General features: G+C 34.2%; 1 protein-coding gene and 1 long non-coding RNA gene across 2 annotated transcripts; both read left to right on the top strand.

Moving 5' to 3' along the window:
• The first annotated feature begins 118 nt into the window (after positions 1-118).
• On the top strand, positions 119-22,278 carry nrd1b (nardilysin b (N-arginine dibasic convertase)). The gene is made up of 31 exons (XM_079807846.1): positions 119-202; positions 374-581; positions 7,043-7,244; positions 7,318-7,399; positions 7,483-7,636; positions 7,716-7,789; positions 7,872-7,967; positions 8,056-8,178; positions 8,276-8,333; positions 8,419-8,492; positions 10,818-10,887; positions 11,097-11,174; positions 11,265-11,385; positions 11,491-11,549; positions 11,723-11,777; positions 11,873-11,977; positions 12,068-12,191; positions 14,411-14,497; positions 14,578-14,697; positions 14,770-14,821; positions 14,917-15,067; positions 15,147-15,274; positions 15,346-15,508; positions 15,598-15,629; positions 17,809-17,947; positions 18,037-18,084; positions 18,170-18,222; positions 18,309-18,392; positions 18,486-18,693; positions 20,827-20,916; positions 21,091-22,278. Exons 2-31 carry the CDS (start codon positions 409-411, stop codon positions 21,313-21,315), a joined length of 3,228 nt encoding a protein of 1,075 aa, XP_079663972.1. The 5' UTR covers positions 119-202; positions 374-408; the 3' UTR covers positions 21,316-22,278.
• On the top strand, positions 1,970-4,976 carry LOC307120707. Its single transcript, XR_013815847.1, has 7 exons — positions 1,970-2,172; positions 2,770-2,843; positions 3,100-3,147; positions 3,231-3,314; positions 3,465-3,670; positions 3,838-3,997; positions 4,096-4,976. It is a non-coding gene; the product is annotated as an uncharacterized lncRNA (long non-coding RNA).
• Positions 22,279-22,896: the final 618 nt, after the last annotated feature.

Genomic DNA, 22,896 nt, shown 5'->3' with positions numbered 1-22,896 from the left:
GTTTTAGTCATTTTGTTATGTGCTTTTGTAATTTGTCTAGTTTTTTATACCAGATCAACCTGTTCACAGCGCCGGTTGGCTTGACCAATCACACAGGCGCTTGTTTTTATGCCACTGTGTGTCAGCCAATGAGATTTCAGTGTATTGGGTGTGCTCAACATCAGCGTTACCGTCAGTAATCCATTCCTCAGCAGAAAGGAAGGTATGTTATTTAATTGTATCATATGCAGGAGTTTAATTAGTAAAACGTTTTAGTGCTGTGTTGTCATATCGCCTGTCCTGATGGGACTAGCTAATGGAGTTTTAGTAGAGGATGTAAAGTGTATTCGTGACAGGTGTCAATCATGTTACGCCTGTGTTTGGACTCTAACAGGTCTGGTTTGTTGTACGCACCGTGTTTGATTCAAAATGCCCCAAACGAATAAAGCTAAAACGTCCAGTGGATCTGCCTGTGAAGTGTCCGGTCCAGAGAGCGGAGAACCTCCACCACGAGTCTCCCTGCCCGTAACAGACGGAGTCGCAGAGGCTGATCAGAGTGACCCGATAATCGTCAAATCACCAAGCGACCCGAAAAAATACAGGTAACAAGACATATTTAGCTCTATAATAAAAAAATATCAACAACAACAATAATATATTACAAGCGTAAGGATTTGAGCGAGTTTAACAAGGGCCAAATTCCCAGATAGCATGTAGTAATCGGCCCGAGCTCGGGAGGGTGGGATATATTAGGCAACAAGTGAACATTTTGTCCCCTAAGTTGTTAAAAGCAGGAAAAATGGGCAAGTGTAAGGATTTTAGCGAGTTTGACAAGTGCCAAATTGTAATGGCTAGACGACTGGGTCAGAGCATCTCCAAAACTGCAGCTCTTGTGGGGTCCCAGATAGCAAAAAATATCGGCACGGCTTCTTTTTGCCGCCGGCCCTAAGCTGTCGGCTATAGGTGCGTCCCGCTGGCGGTGATGAAACGTTTGCCGCCGAATACGTCACTCCCATTTCTTGCGAGATGCCGCGGCCGACTAGCCGGCGGGCCGCCGGCTTCATTTTCTCTGGCGGTTGCCTCCGCCTAATGGACCGCGGCCGGCTGGCGGCAAGCCGCTGTGAAATACAAGGATTTCTACTCTCAAATTCGACCAGCCACGTTGGCTATGTTTGGCTTGTTGGGAAATAGAGTGGAACTGACAGCATTTTAACTAGTTCTCACATTTGAAGCGATTATAAAATCATAATAGCCTATATGTGAATTATATCAAATATTAGTTTTTTTTGCTCCAAAGCCATTAGGGTTTATAACAGATTCTTGACTCTTGATTCCATGATAAGGTTAGGTTTAGGAAATTACATTTAAATTTTCACTTGATTATTTGCATGTCGAGTGTGTTTAAACAGTGTTGGTCAATTTGACCCATAATGGATGTAGGCTAATACTTTTTTTTTTTTTAGCATAATAGGAGGGTTAAGAAAGTTTGAAAGTTCATTTTAGGATAACACTTATTTTTGTATTGGCCTTTTTTCTATTTCTTTTTGGACTGACTTTAAAATAGACATGACAAAAAATTAGAACTAACTTCATGACATTTTACTTTGTTTTCAAAACCCATATTTTTCTGAAAAACAAAAATATATTATTAATTATTTAGGAAAAATTCTACATTCATAAGACAAGAATAACTCAAAAGAAGCCCTCTAATATTACCTCTTATAAAGCTGATTTTTACAATATTTGAAACCCTCTCAAACATGAGGTCGCAAAACAAAAAGCTTACAAAAACAGAAACCTGAAAGCTTTTCAATTTCATGTGACTGCCTTAATATTATAAAGTATTTTCTATCTCAGAATTCTTATTTTTATTATTTATTTTATATACAGTGTTACATTTGTTGTTATTCTTTGTTCTACATATTCGGAACTGTACCACAATGCTTTATTATTTTTATTTTTCTCTCATTGTACTTTTTGTATTGTACTTGTCTATACATGTACTAATTTAAATAAAAATAAAATAAAAAAAAACAGAGAAGTACCTCCACCGGCCGAGAGGGGCAGTATACTTAAAAAAGACGGAAGACAAACCGGTAAAACATACAGATTTACCAACAGCGGCCGCTCATCACATGGTTTTAGTATTTGAAGAGAGGAGATCAGAAAATATCCTCGACTACGAGCGTTTAAGTAAGTACATGTTTCCTTTTTGTGTCACACAATATTATGTTCATTTTTGATGTATAGCTATACCGGTAGGTTGTTTTAATTAGTTTGTTCAGACACGCACGCTGATATAGTGCACAATACACAGTGTTAGCTAACACGTGCTGTTTCGCCTTTTTTACACACTGAGTTCAAGCATGTTCTACATGTTAAAATGTATCTAGCTACTGTAGGTAAGTTAGCCAAAGCTTTACATCTAGAAAGACTTAAGTTTAACTTTTGGTGTTTTCTAACAAAACAGAATGATGTATATAGGTTATTTAAATTATTTTGTTAGTCCGAACAAGCATGCTGCTAACGTTAGGTCAGTTTTAGCAAGTGTTAGCTAACATGTGCTGTGTTGCTACTGTTCTTCTAGCATTTAAGGTCATTTATGAGTTATTTCTCTGAACTGCTGTACTTATTATGTTTGAGGACAATGCAGTTTACTTGAATCACTACACTGAATGAATACATTTTACTGTTCCACATTTGGCTGACCAGTTTTTCCCCCCACAGCATAGCTACTGTATATTCTGTATTTAACGTTAACAATGCGGTTTTGTTCACATTTTCTTGCAGATACCTTGACCAGAGCACAATCGGTTATCTTCATCCAAGAGACCTATTGTTGGACAATCGTTTCGGCTTTCAAGGTAAATAAATTGTTAGTCACAATGTCTAGTTACTGGGCTATAAGGAGAAGAATATTGAAAGGAGTTGAGATGGACAAACAGGAAATTGCAGATGTTGGAAACTTTAACAGTATGGAAAATTGTGCCTGTAGTTGTTGTTATATATATATATATATATATATATATATATATATATATATATATATATATATATATATATATATATATATATATATATATATATATATATAATTAAAATAAAATATTTTTTATGTAGATTTCCAGAATGAGAACCAAGCCCTGAGGGAAAGCAATGCACGAGCAGGTGAGAACATGCACTCTTTCTTAAATTTTACTTTTTTGACTGTGATGTAGGTCCAAAATTACCAAATGCCTTTCATTTTGTAGCTTCGGATGACAGCGGCTCACTTCATGAGCAGGTGAAGCAAGTTGGGACAATGTTGACGACGTTTGCTCGTACTGGGCAATCAGGTACAACTTGCAAACAACACCTGTGGTTGTTGGTTTAATTCCCACTGGGGCCACCTGTACATGTAGTAGACCTAGTTGTAAATGTCATAGTTTAGTAGTTGAGGGACCAGGACTGACTGCTTTATTCTTTTATTCTGTGAACCCCTGTAGGTGCAGATCAGACCCTAATGCTGCGACGTCTTGGAGAGTTTGGCGATGTTGTGCATAGCATGGACAACAAAATGGACACTATGCTGCAACATTTCAGTGCCAATGTGTCTTTTGGAGAGTTATCCCTGCCAGGGGGTCTGTTACTCCCCCTAGACAACCCATTTGGCGTTGCTTGACAACAGTTTGAGGCAGGATAAAGAGCTCCAGTAAGTGTGCTGATTTTGTTTATAATGCTGTAGGGTAATCTAAAAAGTAAAATTTAAGATTGTACACTGCATATTCTACAGTCTGAATCACAGCCTGTCACATTTTTATATTTATGTATGAGAAGCTTCAGAGATATGTAATTTGTAACACTTTTTTGTATTTTCAGCTTCGGTTTTTGGCAATCAAATGTGGGAGGGACCTAAAGACAACCGTGTGGCGAATGCTTTAGAGTATCTTCTCTAATCACCTTTCCATTAATACAACCTGGACGGGTGTAGGGGATAAAGCATGTTTTAGAGACATGTTCCTGAAGACCATTGTTCAAAGTAATATATATATAAATATATAAATTTGTTATATATTTAAGTAGATGTGTGTGGCCTTATGACATTCACATGGAATGACAGATCTGTATTTTCTACAGGAGCCATCCGGAAGAACCCGGCAACCCAGGATGCCACTGATGAGGCGGTCCAGGTTAGCGCTATGCGTTACCTGAAAGGAGCATCTGATCGTGAAGGTGGAAAAAGACGCCGCACAGCTGAGAGGGACCCACAGCCGACCTCTTACACCTAGGCTGACTACTGACACCTGGAACCCTTTCTTTATCCTGCAGTCAGTAACATCAAGACCCCTAAAGAAGCCAGAAGTTTCAGGCTACACTCACCCAATCCACACTGTTCACTGTGGAAATTACTTTTTTTTTATTCCCTGTGACCCTGCCTTGAAGGCAGCTCCTTGGATAGATATGGGATGGCGAGGTTGTTTGTCCTTTATATAGGCGCACAAGAAATCACTGAAGATAAGCCAATTTGCGCTGCCTCATTCTGGAGGTCGGGGAAAACCGGAGAACCCATAGTCAGGCTTGTTATAATGTTCTGTTCTACTACTGTTCTATTCTTCTCCAGAGCTTTACTCTAAATTATTACCATTTATGCTATTGTTAGAAATGGCTTGTTAAATGTGATGTTATACCTCGATTTATTTGGTATCCTGCACATTCTTTGGTACCAAATATCCTCATTATTTGATATAATATTTAATGGTAATTCTTTTCATCCCAGAGCTGACCTATTTGTTATTAACAAATATTGTAAGTGTTATAATTTGCTTGTAAGGCTGTTTTTTTTTTTTTTAAACCAAAATTTAATTGGAAACATGCAGGTTCTTTAGTAAAAATGTTTTTTGTTATTTATAGGCCTATTTAAGCTTATTTATTGTCTGTTATATTTAATTTATATTATCTTGTATCATTGATAGTTAATGTACTTTGAAATGTGGAATAAAAATGCCAAATGGGAATTTATCTGGTTTGTTCAATTATTATCCATCATAAACTGCATGTTACAAATATATGAATAATAAATAAATATATATATTATTTATTACACAATAAGCGGAGGCAGATCGTTCGAAAAAAGCGTTTGCCTCCGCCGGGCCGCCTTCTGGTATAAAGGCGGCGGAACGGCGGTTTGCCTGCGGGCCGGCGGCGGTACGAAGGCGGTAGGAAGCCGGCTGCCGCTTTTAAAAAGCGGCTGCCGCCGGCGGTGCGCCGTCAAACGTGTTTGCGATTACGCAATTCTGACGCTTCTACAGCCGCCGGATCACCGCCGGTGGTCCGCCGACTCATTGCTATCTGGGGTGTTCCCGGTCTGCAGTGGTCAGTGTCTATCAAAAGTGCTCCAAGGAAGAAACAGTGGTGAACCGGCGACAGGGTGGCTCGTGTGGTCCGATCAAACAGACGAGCTACTGTAGCTAAAATTGCTCAAGAAGTTAATGCTGGTTCTGATAGAAAGGTGTCAGAATACACAGAGCATCGCAGTTTGTTGCGTATGGGGCGGCATAGCCGCAAACCAGTCAGGGTGCCCATGCTGACCCCTGTCCAGCGCCTAAAGTCGGCACGTGAGCATCCGATCTGGACCATGGAGCCATGGAAGAAGGTGGCCTGGTCTGATGAATCTCGTTTTCATTTACATCACGTTGATGGCCGGGTGCGTGTGCATCACTTACCTGGGGAACACATGGCACTAGGATGCACTATGGGAAGAAGGCAAGCTGGTGGAGGCAGTGATGCTTTGGGCAATGTTCTGCTGTGAAACCTTGGGTCCTGCCATCCATGTGGATGTTACTTCCACACGTACCACCTACCTAAGCATTATTGCAGACCGTGTACAGCCTTTCATGAAACGGTATTCCCTGGTGGCTGTGGCTCTTTCAGCAGATAATGCTCCTGCCACAAAGCACAAATGGTTCAGGAATGGTTTGAGGAGCACAACAATGAGTTTGAGGTGTTGACTTGGCCTTCAAATTCCCCAGATCTCAATCCAATTGAGTATCTGTGGGATGTGCTGAACAAACAAGTCTGATCCATGGAGGCCCCACCTCGCAGCTTGCAGGACTAAAAGGATCTGCTGCTAACATCTTGGTGCCAGATACCACAGCACACCTTCAGGGGTCTAGTGGAGTCCATGCCTTCATGGGTTTGGGCTGTTTTTGGAAAAGGGGGACCAACACAATATTAGTTATGTTATGCCTGATCGGTGTGTATATATATATATATATATATATATATATATATATATATATATAGTAATTAATAACAACAACTGTCATATTGATACCATCAGTCTTTATATTAAGCATTATTATGATAATATTAAATTTATAAATATATTTTTTATAGTTCACATATACTTATTATTATTATTATTATTATTATTAATAAATCATATTTAAACCATATTTGAATACTTTTTAATAATGTAAATGATTATTTTGGATATTAGTTTGTATTTATTTTTATTATATTATCACATTTATATTAAACAAATTCAATTATACATTTAAAAAAATATGATTGTTATTATGAATTTAATAATTCATTAATTATAATAATTTACTAATATTATATTATTATTTATAATTGAAGTTTAATATTTTATATTATTATTTTATATTTATATTAGTTATATTATTTAAAGTATATTAAATAAATACATTTTTAGGAAATTATTATTTATTAGTTTTTATATGAAATTATAGTATCAAGTGTATATTTAAAAAATAAAATTAAGAATATTTTATAAATTGTTGTAATTTTCTTTTATTTATATTTAATTATTATCAAATGTATGTTTGTATAGAATTATAAATATAATTTTTTTTATTAAACTGTATTTTAAGTAAATTCGTTTTTATTTATTATAGTTGTATTTATTCATGTTATTTATTATAGTATTTTTAGAAATAAAATGTATTTAAATATATTTTTTCATTCAATTATTATTATAAATGTTTTTTATTATAATACATTTATCTTTTTTTTAAAATCCTTTTTCTTTTCTGACATTAAATAATTAAACCTTTTCCAGGTACATTGAGTTGAGCAATGGACTCAAAGCACTACTCATATCAGACCTCACCCAATCAGAGAGCAGCAAAGAGCCGGCTGACGAAGAGGAGGAAGATTCCCGTGAGGAAGAGAATGTTGACCATGAGAGTGCTGATGAAGACGGGAATGACGTGAATAAATGCAGTGAAGCGAGAAAGAAGAATTGCCGTTCAGAGAAACAGGTGACTGTCAGTTCTGTCCTGTTACTTTATTTTTAAATATATATAATACAAAACATGTTCTATGTTCTCTCAGTCTGCAGCTGCGCTCTGTATCAGCGTGGGAAGCTTCAGTGACCCTGCGGATCTACCTGGTCTCGCCCATTTCCTCGAGCACAGTGCGTGGATTGACAGCAATGGTTCATTTATTTTATTCTTACCTTTTAATTTCCATTTTATTCACACTATGTTATTTTCCCAGTGGTCTTCATGGGCAGTGAGAAGTACCCGGCCGAAAATGGCTTTGATGCGTTCCTGAAAAAACATGGAGGAAGTGACAACGCCTCCACGGACTGCGAGCGGACCATCTTCCAATTTGACGTTCAGAGGAAATACTTCCAAGAAGCACTGGATAGGTGAGCTAAATATTCAATTATCACTCACATCTTTATTTAATGGTGAGCTGCCCCTTTAAAAACCTGCACTTGTCCACAGGTGGGCGCAGTTTTTCATCTGCCCCCTGATGATTCCCGATGCAGTGGACAGGGAGGTGGAGGCCGTAGACAGTGGTCAGTAAAAACACGTCACAAAAAACTGCACTTTTGACGCTAGCCAAAATGAAATGTAATGTAGCTCAATTCTTTTGAACAGAGTACCAGATGGCCCGACCATTAGACTCTAACCGCAAAGAGATTCTGTTTGGAAGTTTAGCAAAAGCCAGTCATCCGATGAGCAAGTTCTTCTGGGGTCAGTCACATGTTCATCATATTCTGAGATTATGCCAAACAAGAGAATGATGGCCATAATATTTGTTGATCTCTTGATATTTCACCAGGAAATGCTCAAACACTGAAAAACGAGCCCAGAGAGAAGAATATCAACACTTATGAGCGTCTGAGAGAGTTCTGGAGAAGATATTACTCTGCCCATTACATGACGCTCGCTGTGCAGTCCAGAGGTAATGAGAATAAATCATTGGTCTCTGAATTAATATATACAGTGCTATCCTCATATTTACATCATGGGTCTAATTTTTGGAAACGTTATCCTCATAGAGCCACTTGATACCCTGGAAGAATGGGTGCGAGAGATCTTTATTAAGATCCCAAACAAGTATGTATGCTAAACAGTCATATTTCTTGCCATTTATGTCACCCAGGATTTATTTATGTTATTTATTTTCATTTTTCCCCCACAGTGGCCAGCCTCGGGCGGATTTTTCAGACCTTCAGGGTCCATTTGATACCCCAGATTTCAACAAGCTTTACAGAGGTAGTATTGGTTTTCAGATTGTATAAATTGTCAGTTTGGTTACCTAGAATCTTTTTACAAGGCTAAATTGAACTTTAATTTAATGTAATATTTTAAATATCTATTTACATTAAAAGAAATATGTAATAAAACAAAATTAAATATAAATAATTTTTATTGTTTATATTAATATTATCAATCTATATTAATCATTTATATGATAATAATAATTATTTAGAAATATATTTTAATATAATATTATTATGAAAACATATTTTAAAATATCTTATAAAGTAATGTTTGTTTTGTTTAGTTTCGTTTTTTTATTGAAAATTAAATTAAATAGATAAAATTAAAATAAATTATTGTTATTTTTTATGTTTATTTTATTATTATAATTATAAGTAGTAGTAGTAATTATTTTTATATATATATATATATATATATATATATATATATATATATATATATATATATATATATATATATATATATATATATATATATATATATATATATAAAAATAATTACTACTTCTACTTATAATTATAATAATAAAATAAACATAAAAAATAACAATAATTTATTTTAATTTTATCTATCTTTTTATCTATCTTTTATCTAATTTTATCTATCTATCTATATATATATATATATATAATGATATCAAAGGTATATTTGAAAATAAAATGACAACATTTATTTTTTATAAAGTGGATATAATAAAAGCATATTTTAATACATTTAATAAATTATTATAATTTAAATGAACTCACTTTTGATAAATTAATTAAATTATTGTTTTTATATTTAAAATTAAATTAAAATATAATAATTAAATAATATATTCTATTTTTATAAAAATTATTAAAACTCAATTCAATATTTAAAAAATGTTTTATATTTGCAATTACATTTAAATAAAATAATATATTTATATAAATCTATTTAAATAATATAATTAAACATAATTTATTTTAATCACGTAGGTTTAAGTTTATGCTAACAACATACTGAGTTCATACTGAATATCTTATCTTAATATCTTAATATACAGTGCATCCGGAAAGTATTCACAGCGCTTCACTTTTTCTACACTTTATGTTACAGCCTTATTCCAAAATGGATTAAATTCATTTTTTTCCCCTCAATTCTACAAACAATACCCCAAATTGACAAAGTGAAAGAAGTTTGTTTGAAATCTTTGCGAATCTTGCAAATATATTAAAAATAAAAAAAAATTAAAAAAATCACATGTACATAAATATACATACACAGCCTTTGCCATGACACTCAAAATTGAGCTCAGGCCAAACTGAGCGATCGGGGGAGAAGGGCCATAATCAGGGAGGTGCCCAAGAACTCGATTGTCACTCTGACAGAGCTTCAGCGTTTCTCTGTGGACAGACGAAAACCTTCCAGAAGAACAACCATCTCTGCAGCACTCCACCAATCAGGCCTGTATGGTAGAGTGGCCAGACGGAAGCCACTCCTCAGTAAAAGGCGCATGACGGCCTGCCTGGAGTTTGCCAAAAGGCACCTGAAGGACTCTCAGACCAGGAGAAACAAAATTCAACTGAATGGCAAGTGTCATGTTTGGAGGAAACCAGGCACAGCTCATCACCTGGCCAATACCATCCCTACAGTGAAGCATGGTGGTGGCAGCATCATGCTGTGGGGATGTTTTTCAGTGGCAGGAACTGGGAGACTAGTCGGGATCGAGGGAAAGATGATTTCAGCAATGTGCAGAGACATCCTTGATGAAAACCTGGCTCTGGACCTCAGACTAGGGCGAAGGACCTCTTCCAACAGGACAACGACCTTAAGCACACAGCCAAGGTAACAAAGGAGTGGCTATAGGACAACTCTCTGAATGTCTTTGAGTGGCCCAGAGTGCAGACTTGAACCAGAATGACATCTCTGGAGAGATCTGAAAATGGCTGTGCACCGACGCTCCCCATCCAACCTGATGGAGTTTAAGAGGTCCTGCAAAGAAGAATGGAAGAAACTGCCCAAAAATAGATGTGCCAAGCTTGTAGCATCATACTCTAAAAGACTTGAGACTGTAATTGGTCCCTCAACAAAGTATTGATCAAAAGCTGTGAATACTTATGTACATTATTTTTTAATACATTTGCAAAGATTTCAAACTTCTTTCACGTTGTCATTATGGGGTATTGTTTGTAGAAATTTGAGGAAAATAATGAATTTAAAACGTGGAAAAAGTGAAGCGCTGTTAATACTTTCCAGCTGCCCTGTATTATTTATGATTCAGTGCCTCTCAAATCTAAGTCTACTCATGTGTAGACATTTGGAAGCTTTCATAACTATATGTGGCATTTACAGTGGTGCCAGTGAGAAAGGTTCATGCGCTGACCATCAGCTGGGCTCTTCCACCTCAAGGCAAAAATTACAGGTCAGTAACACATCCTGACAGCTGTCAGAATCTATCCACCATGTAAAAGTGTCTTACACTTCTGAGGCCAAGATAGTGAAGTATACTCTAGCATGAGATTCTGGTGGCCACCAAGCTTCTTAACCAGGATAACATGGCTTAATAGCACAAGTTTGCATTAGGCTGATGGCAATAAAGAGTGTTTATCTTTGTACATGGTTGGGATGTAGAGTGAAACCCCTGCATTACATTTCCTGGCTGATTGGTCATGAAGGAGCTGGAAGTGTTCTGTCTTTACTCAGAAAGAGGTGAGTTTGACTTTCTGTTGATACTTCAACTGATCGCTGATGAATCCGTTTGAATCAAATGAGATGAGACGAAATGCTCTGCATTTGAAGGTGCTGGGCTATGGGTCTGTTTGGAGGAAACAGTGAGTCGGGTTTCGATCAGAACACCACTTACTCCATCTTCAGCGTTTCAGTCACCCTGAGCGACGAGGGCTTCCAGAACTTCTTCCAGGTCTGAAGAAACCCTTCATGTTGGCTCAATTGAGTACTTTATGTGGTTACTTTGAATCCTCTTATTCCTCATATCGTAATAATGAAATGTTTATTGTGGTTTTAGGTCATTCATATAATCTTCCAGTACCTGAAGATGCTTCAGTCCATTGGACCTCAGCAGAGGTGGGCAGCAAATCATTGACTTAGAAAAAAACAAACAAGATTTCACAGCCTGTTATAGGAAAACCTTTTGACAGTAAAAATGTTTCTTGAGAAGAAAGTGATCTCTGACGGACCTTTATATTTAAGAGTTGATTTTATTAAATACAAAAACAAAAACCTCAATGTTTTCTCAGGATCTATGAGGAAGTCCAAAAGATTGAAGCTAATGAGTTTCACTATCAGGAGCAGGTGACTTGTTTTGCCCTCATTCTCTTGATTCATCTAAATTCGTAGATGGAACAGTCGCAGGCCTTCAACTCTCATATTTATGTTTTTTGTACCAGACGGAACCAATTGAGTTTGTGGCGAACATGTGCGAGAACATGCAACTTTTCCCAAAAGAGGACTTCCTCTGTGGAGACCAGCTTATGTTTGAATACAACCCAGAGGCATGGCATTGTCTTTTGGACTAAACTAGCTATGCTCAATATTTGATGACCGCTGTTCTGATGTTTAATCTGATATATCTGTTGTTGAAGGTCATCTTAGATGCTTTGACACTCTTGACCCCAGTGACGGCCAACATATTACTGCTGTCACCCAAACATGATGGTCTCTGTCCGCTAAAGGAGAAGTGGTTTGGGACGCAGTACAGTGTTGAAGGTAAACTACAACAGTAGATTCGGGAAGGGTTTGGCTTTATTTTTTTAGGGATGCACAGACGTTCAAATTCTGTCAGGGACTGTTAGATGATAACCAATATTATTAAAAGATATTAATTTCACTGCTTTTTATATTTGTTGGATATGATATAATAGGAATAGAGTATTAAAATCTTGGCTGATATAGATGATTTTATCACAGATAATCGATAAATGGCCAATTTAAAATTCTATAACTATAAATATTTTTAAATGCTACAATAATTTAGTGATGGATGTGTTGTGAACCTCTGTTGTTTCTTGAAGTAGAGACCAGGAGACGTCGGGATCAAACAGAAGTTATTCTTTTAATGAGAACTCTCTGTGCTGCAGGTCACCCGAAAACAGTCTGATTTAACAGTATACCTGATAGGTTATATACATTCCAAAGGGGGAGGGGTTATACAGCAGAGGAGGGGACACTCTGAACAATACAATGCAAATGTTGTATAGGTAAAAAGGACACACCCTACATAACTGTGTCTCTCGTCCAGATTTAATCAGCATAACAGTGCCATTCAAATGCATAGATTCTAATCCAATCACTCCGGCAGTATTGCTCAAAACTTGTCATGGTAAATAGTCAGGAAAATGCATAAAGACAAAAGACTTAATGTCTCAACCACTTACACAGCCTGACGTAATCTCCTTAGAATTTCCTCCAGTTTACTTCAAAATGTAAAACACAAATATAGATAATGTTTTCAGATATATTCTATTACATTGGAACCTACCATTGATATAACAATGTATAAATTTGTAATCTTACAGATGGATGGATGATAGATAGATTGATGGATGGATGGATGAATGATAGATGGATGTATGATAGTTGATGGATGTATGTTTGGATGGATGATAGTTGATGGATGGATGATAGATAGATAGATAGATAGATAGATAGATAGATAGATAGATAGATAGATAGATAGATAGATAGATAGATAGATAGATAGATAGATAGATAGATAGATAGATAGATAGATAGATAGATAGATAGATAGATAGATAGATAGATAGATAGATAGATAGATAGATAGATAGATAGATAGATAGATAGATAGATAGATAGATAGATAGATAGATAGATAGATAGATCGATAGTTGATGGATGGGTGAATGGATGATAGTTGATGGTTGGGTGAATGGATGATAGATAGATGGATGATAGATAGATGGATGATAGATGGATGGATGTATGATAGTTGATGGATGTATGTTTGGATGGATGATAGTTGATGGATGGATAGATAGATGGATGGATGGATGGATGGATAGATGGATGGTAGATAGTTGATGGATGGGTGAATGGATGATAGATGGATGGATGGGTGATAGATGGATGGATGATAGATAGTTGATGGATGGATGGATGTTTGGATGGATGGATGGATGGATGGATGATAGTTGATGGATGTATGTATGGATGATAGATAGTGAATGGATGGATGATAGATGGATGGATGGATGTTTGGATGGATGGATGATAGTTGATGGATGGATGGATCGATGGATGATAGATAGTTGATGGATAGATGGATGGATGTTTTGATGGATGTTTAGATGGATGGATGATGGATAGTTTATGGATGGATGGATGGATGGATGATAGATAGTTGATGGATGGATGGATAGGTGAATGGATGATGGATGGATTGATGATAGTTGATGTATGTATGGATGATGGATGGATGGATGATAAATAGTTGATGGATGATAGATAGTTGGATGGATGGGTGAATGGATGATGGATGGATTGATGATAGTTGATGTATGTATGGATGATGGATGAATGGATGATAGATAGTTGGATGGATGGGTGAATGGATAATGGATGGATGGATAATAGTTGATGTATGTATGTATGTATGTATGGATGGATGGATGGATGGATCATAGTTGATGGATGGATAGATGGATGGATGGATGGATGGATGATGGATAGTTGATGGATGGATGATAGATGGATGGATGGACGGACGAACGGACAGATTAGAAGTTATTTTTCTCATTTATGTTACATGTATTTCTTGTGTTCCTACCAAAATCCAATAAAAAATAAGTAGCAAAAATAAATAAATAATGTAAATTATAATAACGGCTGATAATCGATATGGCAACGATGTCTCACACATCAGTTTATTATTTGTGACTTAATCATGAAGTGTTATACCTACACAGATATCCCACAAGAATACCGTGACCTTTGGGCCGGAGACTTCCCGCTGAACCCTGACCTTCACCTCCCAGCTGAGAACAAGTTCATAGGTCAGTTCCCATTCCATTCACTGGCTGTTCATTGCTTTCTCTACAGCAGTTTTCACGTCTCTGTTCTTACCCGTCCACAGCCACGGATTTCACCCTCAGAACATCAGACTGCCCTGACACGGATTTCCCCGTCAAAGTAATGGACACAGAGAGAGGCCGGCTGTGGTTCAGAAAGGACAACAAGTTCAAGATACCCAAAGGTACCATAATAATGAGAGAAACCCAATGAGATAAACCCAAAATAAGATCCGTAATGATGTCTATATTTTCAGTTTATGCACGCTTCCAGCTGCTCACTCCATTCATACAGGAATCGCCGAAAAAGTGAGTTGTTCCTCAACTAATAGAATCTTTCTACTTGCCAAACCAATCCGTCACATTTTAAATGGACGCTGTGAATTGTCTCGTTCCTCTCTCAGTCTGGTCCTGTTTGATCTGTTTGTGAATATTCTGGCTCATAATCTGGCGGAGCCGGCATACGATGCCGAAGTGGCTCAGCTGGAGTATCAGTTAATTCCCGGAGACCATGGCCTGTTCATCAGACTCAAAGGATTCAACCACAAACTGCCTGTGAGTTGAACACTGTCTTTGATTCTTTTTGAGTCCACTTTAAATGAAACCAATTCTGCCAGTTTCTGTTATTCTCTAGTTGCTTCTAAACCTGATCGTGGACCACCTGACCGACTTCAGCGCCTCTCCAGATGTGTTTGGCATGTTCACCGAGCAGCTGAAGAAAACCTACTACATCATCCTCATCAACCCAGATCGACTCGGAAAGTGGGTAATCGCAGATCTCAAACCACATCATTGGATCATTCCATTCAAATGAAGACTTAACTGTGTTTCAGAGATGTTCGACTGCAGATCCTGGAGCACCATCGCTGGTCTGTGATGCAGAAGTATGAAGCCATCATGGCAGACGTCAGTGTGGCGGATCTCATGGACTTTGTGAATCGCTTCAAGGCGGAGTTATACATCGAAGGACTCGTACAAGGAAACTTCACAAGCGCTGTGAGTCTTCTTGACGATTTATGTCCTTTTGAGCAAGTTATTACTCACTCATATAATCACTCATTTTTGTACAATTTCTGCACAAACAGGAAGCCAAGGAATTTCTGCAGTATTTTATAGAGTAAGTTGGCTGCTTTTTAAATTTGTTATAATTTAACTATTTTATGTTATATAATGTTGAGTTGGTGTGTTACATGCGTTACATTATCAGGTTACTTTTTGGATGTAAAATAACCAAATAAAATCACTTTTTATTTATTCAGAATAATTACACAATTCTATTTACAAATCGTTAATTTTATATATTTTATACAATTATTTTTTGTTAATAATGTTGAGGTAGTCTTTTACATGTAATGCGCGTCACGTTATCTGTTTAATTTTTGGACATAAAATAAAATGAAATCGCTTTTTATTTATTCAGAATAACTACACCATTCTATTTACAAATAGTTAATTTTATATATTTTATCATATTATTTTTGTTAATAATGTGGAGTTAGCGTGTTACATGCGTTACGTTATCAGGTTACTTTTTGGACGTAAAATAGCCAAATAAAATCACTTTTTATTTATTCAGAATAACTGCACAATTCTATTGACAAATAGTTAATTTTATATATTTTATAAAATACATTTTTGGTTAATAATGTTGAGGTAGCGTGTTACATGTAATGCGCGTTACATTATCTGTTTAATTTTTGGGTGTAAAATAACAAAATGAAATCACTTTTTATTTATTCTGAATAATTACAAAATTCTATTTACAAATTTTTATATACATGTATTTTATAAAATAATTTTTTGGTAATAATGTTGAGGTAGCTTGTTACATGTAATACTCGTTACGTTATCAGGTTACTTTATGGATGTAAAATAACAAAATGAAATCACTTTTTATTTACTCTGAATAATTTCAAAATTCTATTTACAAATAGTAAATTTTATATATTTTATAAATAATTTTTTGTTAATAATGTTGAGGTAGCGTGTTATATGCGTTACATTATCAGGTTACTTTATGGATGTAAAATAACAAAATGAAATCACTTTTTATTTATTCTGAATAATTACAAAATTCTATTTACAAATTTTTATATACATGTATTTTATAAAAAAAATTGGTAATAATGTTGAGGTAGCTTGTTACATGTAATACTCGTTACGTTATCAGGTTACTTTATGGATGTAAAATAACAAAATGAAATCACTTTTTATTTATTCTAATTAATTACAAAGTTCTATTTACAAATAGTTCATTTTAAATATTTTATAAAATTATTTTTGTTAATAATGTTGAGGTAGTGTGTTACATGTAATGCGCGTTACGTTATCCGTTTAAATTTAGGACGTAAAATAACTAAATGAAATCGCTTTTTATTTATTCAGAATAATTACACAATTCTATTTACACATTTTTATATACATGTATTTTATAAAATTATTTTTGTTAATAATGTTGAGCTAGCGTGTTACATGCGTTACGTTATCAGGTTACTTTTTGGGCGTAAAATAAAATCCCCTTTTTATTTATTCTGAATAATTACACAATTCTATTTACAAATAGTTCATTTTATAAAATTATTTTTTGTTAATAATGTTGAGGTAGTGTTACATTTTATGCACGTTACGTTATCTGTTAAATTTTTGGGTGTACAATAACCAAATGAAATCACTTTTTATTTATTCAGAATAATTACAAAATTCTATTTACACATTTTTATATACATGTATTTTATAAAATAATTTTTGGGTAATAATGTTGAGGTAGCGTGCTACATGTAATGCTCGTTACGTTATCAAGTTACTTTTTGGAAGTAAAATTTAATTAAATCAGAATAATTACACAATTCTATTTACAAATAGTTCATTTTATATACATGTATTTTATGAAAAAAATTTGGTTAATGTTGAGGTAACGTGTTACGGCATGTTACGTTATCAAGTTACCTTTTGGAAGTAAAATAACAATAAAATCGCTTTTTATTTTTATTCAATTTACTTTAAAAAAAAAAAACCCTTTAAAAAAGTTAATCAGAATTATATATATTTTTTGTGTTCATTTTGAGGTAGCATGTTACATGTAATCTGCGTTACATTATCAGGTTACTTTTTTTAAAAGTAAAAATAACATATTTTATATATTTAAATGATATAATTGAAAATCAGATTAAGGGGGTTGAGGTGCAAAAGGAAGCGCAAAAAAAATAGAGAACTGTTAGTTTAGTTACATTTACAGAATCTCTTTTTTTCTATGAATTTAATTTATTTACTGACAAATACATGCTGGTGTTTCACAGCAAACTCCAGTACAAACCTCCTCCAGCTGCACCTCCTGTCCTGTTCCGAGTGGTGGAGTTACCACAGACACACCACTTGTGTAAAGTCCAGTCCCTCAACACGGCAGACGCCAACTCCGAAGTCACAGTATACTATCAGGTAGTAGACCATGTGACTGTATTTCAGATCTTCTGAAATCTCTCATAGATTATTTGTAAGGAACATACCGTAATGCTGTTTTTTTCCAGACAGGACTGAAAAACTTACGAGAACATGCGCTAATGGAGCTGCTTGTGGTGAGTTTGGCCGTCATTTAAACTGAAAGTATGTGTAATGTCCTTCTTTTTTAATACCTAAATGCACTTTGTGTGTGTTTGCCAGATGCACATGGAAGAACCCTGCTTTGATTTCCTGAGGACAAAGGAAACTCTAGGGTGAGTTATAAAGTGCCGTCCTTCAGACTGTCTTTCCATGTCTAAATGTTTCTGCCTCAACGGATCTTGCTTGACTCTTCCTTCAGGTATCAGGTGTATCCCATCTGCAGAAACACCTCCGGTGTCCTTGGCTTTTCAGTGACCGTCGTGACTCAGGCGACCAAGTTCAGGTAAGGTTTATGTGGAAGACTAGATGTTTATCTTCCAGTCCATTTTCTCAGTGAACATCAATAACATTTTCTTTTTGCCATGTACTCTCGTAGCACTGACTTTGTGGAAGAAAAAATGGAAGCTTTTCTAGTCAGCTTTGCGGAGAATATGATTAACTTGTCGGACGAGGCTTTTCAAACTCAAGTGAGCGCTCTAATCAAGCTGAAGGAGTGTGAAGACACGCAGCTCGTGGACGAAGTGGACAGGAACTGGTTTGAAGTGGTCACGCAGCAGTATGTCTTTGAGAGGCTCAATAAAGAAGTGAGAAATCAATCCATATATTCTTGTTCTTTAATATTATTAATGTACCATCGTCCAGTGTTACAGATTATCGCTTCCGCCTATACTGGATAATTGGTCATGCTAATTTCTTCTTTTTTTTATTTATCTTTGCCGTCACTTAAAGTTAATCTTTAAAAACGCTAATTTAGTAATATTTGTCATACTGTACATTATAATGTGATGACTAAATTCACTTGTAGCATTGAAAATCACTGATTTTAGTTTTCAGCGGATTTGTTTTTTTATTTGGATAAAAAAGTATAGAAATGTAAAACATTTTATTTATTTTGCCAACTTTATTGTTAGTATTAACATTAATCTATTTACAGGGTTTCCGCAGGGCCTTAAAAAGTCAAAAATCTAAATTTTAGGCTTGAAAAAGGTCCTGACACTCCCAGGATGTCCTTCGATAAAGAGTAGGGGTGTAACCCCGGCATCCTGGCAGAATTTGCCCATTGACCTCTGTCCATCATGGCCTCCTAATCATCCCCATATATATATATATATATAATATACGATTCGTCTCCTCTCCACCAATCAGCTGGTGTGTGGTGGGCGTTCTGGCGGAATATGGCTGCCGTCGCATTATAAGTTGAACAATAAGTCACTCTAAGTTGCGTTGAAAATGGACTAACCCAGCAATTGGGTTGTTTTAACCCAGCGGTTGGGTTAAATGTTTGCTTAAAACAACCCATTTGCTAGGTTAAAACAACCCAATTGCTGGGTTATTCCATTTTCAACCCAACTTGGGTTATTTTTAACACAGCATTTTTTAGAGTGTAGAAAAGCGCTATATAAATGTTAACAAATTATTATTCATTTAAATTCGCTGAAATATTATGTTTTAGGTCTTAAATCATTTTAAACAGCTCTTAATTTTCCTATGTCCGTGTAACGCTAATGCTCTTTGAAATCCTGCTGCACTTTAGAATGTTTATTTTATTTTATTGGTAGTTCTTTCTTTCCAATCAGCTTTCGTGTTATTGGAGTCTCTCTCAGATTGTACCACAGATTGTATCTTCAGCTGATAGTCCTCCAGTTTTTCATGTTTCTGCGATTACTAAATATAATGAAAAATCAACATGCATTTTTTTGAGATCCTGCGTTATTCCTAAACCAAAATAGACAAGATTTATGTATTTTGTTTGTTCTATTGTCATGTGTGACTATTGTGCATCTAACATAATACATAATATGGTAAATGTGGTATCTTAATTATGAAAAAAATTCAAATGCAAATTTCTGGAAATGACCACCACAAAAATTATTTTGATCGCAAAAATCACAACAACAAAAACAATTCACAAAATCCTGGTGAGATTGAGTCATGAGGAAGTGCAAGTTTATCGATTTGTTCAATTTGAATAAATTAATTTACTTTGCAAGTAATTGTGTGACTGCATCTTAAATTTAAGGTCTCAAAAAGTCTTAAATTTGACTTGGTGAAAGCTGCAGAAACCCTGATTTAAGAATAATTTTTTGTATTTGTTTCATCTTTTCGTAATAAAAGATAAATAAATTAAGCTATATAGATATATAAAAACATAAATATAAAAACTTTAAAGCTATATAGAAATATCAAATCGCAAAAAACTGAAAAAATGACAAAAGCACATAACAAAATTACTCAGGGTTAAACTAATAAGTATTAAAATGCAAACTCAATTTTAAAAAAATATTATTTATATTTATTTTAATAACAATTTATTTTATTTATTTCATATATTAATGACACATTACCACAATTATTTTTTTTGACATTTTATTTATTGAAAATATTTAATCTACATCACCAATGTTTTTTTGTATTAGTCTTTATTTATTCATGCCTTCATTTCTGTAGCACATAAAATGACTAATTTCAATTTGTTTGTGTTCTATTTATTTAAACAAAATAATATAGAATTTTAAAACTGTATATTTAATAATAATAATATAATAAACCATAAAGAATAAAGACATTTATTGATTTGTCAGATATAACATTATCAATAGTTCTATATAAAAGCCAAATTGTTAATGTCGGTGCATTTCTATTCCTATTGTTTCTTCTGCATTATTTGAGATGATCTTTATTCTGTGGGAATATCTCATTGTTACTCTACTCATCAGATTGAAGTCCTGAAAGATGTCACCAAAGATGAACTGGTGTCCTTTTTCTTGGAGCACAGGCACGCAAACAGTAGAAAACTAAGTATACATGTATGTTATTTATTTGTTTCTATTGTAATCTATTATTTAAAAAAAGCCTTTTGAATTTTTAAAGGGTCATTGAGAAGGTCAAAAATTACCAATATAAACAAAACTACAACTATTTTTGGTGCATCGGACAGGAAACTGATCATGTTAACATTTACCAAATGACGATCTGTGCAGGTGGTTGGATTTGGAGAGAAAGAGAAGGAAACCCACGGAGATGATCAATCCTGTTCTGCCCCCGAGAGTCAGGATGCAGAAACGAAGACTTCCTCATATGGGAACGTGTCAGAGCTGATCTTCCTCCCCGCCTCACCCGCCCTCGCCAAGGCCACCATGATAACGGACATCCGCACGTTCACGTCTTCCCTCAATCTGCACCCCTACCATAAAATCCTCCAGTAGACCGAAACACGCTCAGAAGAGCCACAGCTACCTCTCTATGAAAACTGTGGAAAAACACTTTCTGTCTGTCGTAATCCATTACGTTAAAGGGATAGTTCACCCAAAAATGAACCCTCAAGCAATGTGTATGACTTTCTTCTTTCAGACGAACACAATCAGAGTTATATTAAATAATATCCGGGCTTTTCCAAACTTTGTAACGGCATTGAATAGTGCATCGTTTTTGAAGCTTCCAAAAATGCATCCATAATTATAAAAGTAGTCTAATCTATATGAATCCAGTGGGTTAAAGTCACCCTTCCACCAGAACTCGTCTCTCTTGTGAACGCTTACGGCTGTTGCGGGAAGCCATTGATTATAGTTTATAAAGTTTTAAAAAATTGATATTTTTCTTTCACAAAATGCATCGCTCCAAGGTCTTTATTAACCCCCTGGAGTGGTATGGATTACTTTTATGATGGATGGATGCACTTTTTTGGGCTTCAGAAACTCAGGTACTATTCTTTCCCACCTTTACAAAGCTGGAAAGAGCCCGGATATTATTTAATACAACTCTGATTGTGTTCATTTTTGAGTGAACTGTTCCTTTAAATACAAGTGGGTATTGCATTTAATCAAGTAACACATAAGAACTCTGTTGTTGTTGTAATTGTATATTAGAGGACAAAAAAAAAATCCAAAAAGCATATATATACATGTATTGTATTATATTATCAGGGATAAATATGTGCATATCATTAAAATATGTCGACTGAATCTAGCGGAATTTAAGATGAATTATTTTTTTAAGTTAAGAATAACTGAATAAAAATCTGGAGATGTGGACATCAAATTTGGATATGGTATTAAGTATGTTTTATTTAGCAGTTTAATGTTCATTTTTAATAAGAATTGTAATTATAAACGTTTTTTTAATGACTTTATTTTAAAAAAAGTAAACTGTTGTTTTGGTATGTGTATAGCTACTATTGTAGTATTCATATTTTTAATAATTTTATTTTCTTTATTTTAATATTAGTTTAACTTTTAGTATTTTTATCGTTTTTTGTTGGGTATATTTATATATTATTATTTTATTTTTTAGAGGGTTTATATTTATAATTGTTTATATATACATATATAATATATTACATATATAATATATTATATATATAATATATTATATATATAATATATTATATATATAATATATTATATATATAATATATTATATATATAATATATTATATATATAATATATTATATATATAATATATTATATATATAATATATTATATATATATATAATATATTATATATATATATATAATATATATTATATATATATATAATATATATTATATATATATATAATATATTATATATATATAATATATTATATATATATATAATATATTATATATATATATAATATATTATATATATATATAATATATTATATATATATATAATATATTATATATATATATATAATATATTATATATATATAATATATTATATATATTATATATATATTATATAATATATATGTATATATAAACAATTATAAATATAAACCCTCTATATATATATATATATTA

Source organism: Gobio gobio (assembly GCF_949357685.1).
Source record: "Gobio gobio genome assembly, chromosome: 24".
NCBI lineage: Eukaryota > Metazoa > Chordata > Actinopteri > Cypriniformes > Gobionidae > Gobio > Gobio gobio.
This window is presented reverse-complemented; position numbering and strand designations above follow the sequence as displayed.

Excerpts from the sequence above, each read along its gene's own strand:
- nrd1b (XM_079807846.1), top strand. The coding sequence starts at position 409 with ATGCCCCAAACGAATAAAGCTAAAACGTCCAGTGGATCTGCCTGTGAA. Across the intron at positions 14,698-14,769 it reads CAAGTTCAAGATACCCAAAG|TTTATGCACGCTTCCAGCTG; the intron begins GTACCATAATAA and ends CTATATTTTCAG. Across the intron at positions 15,509-15,597 it reads AAGGAAACTTCACAAGCGCT|GAAGCCAAGGAATTTCTGCA; the intron begins GTGAGTCTTCTT and ends CTGCACAAACAG.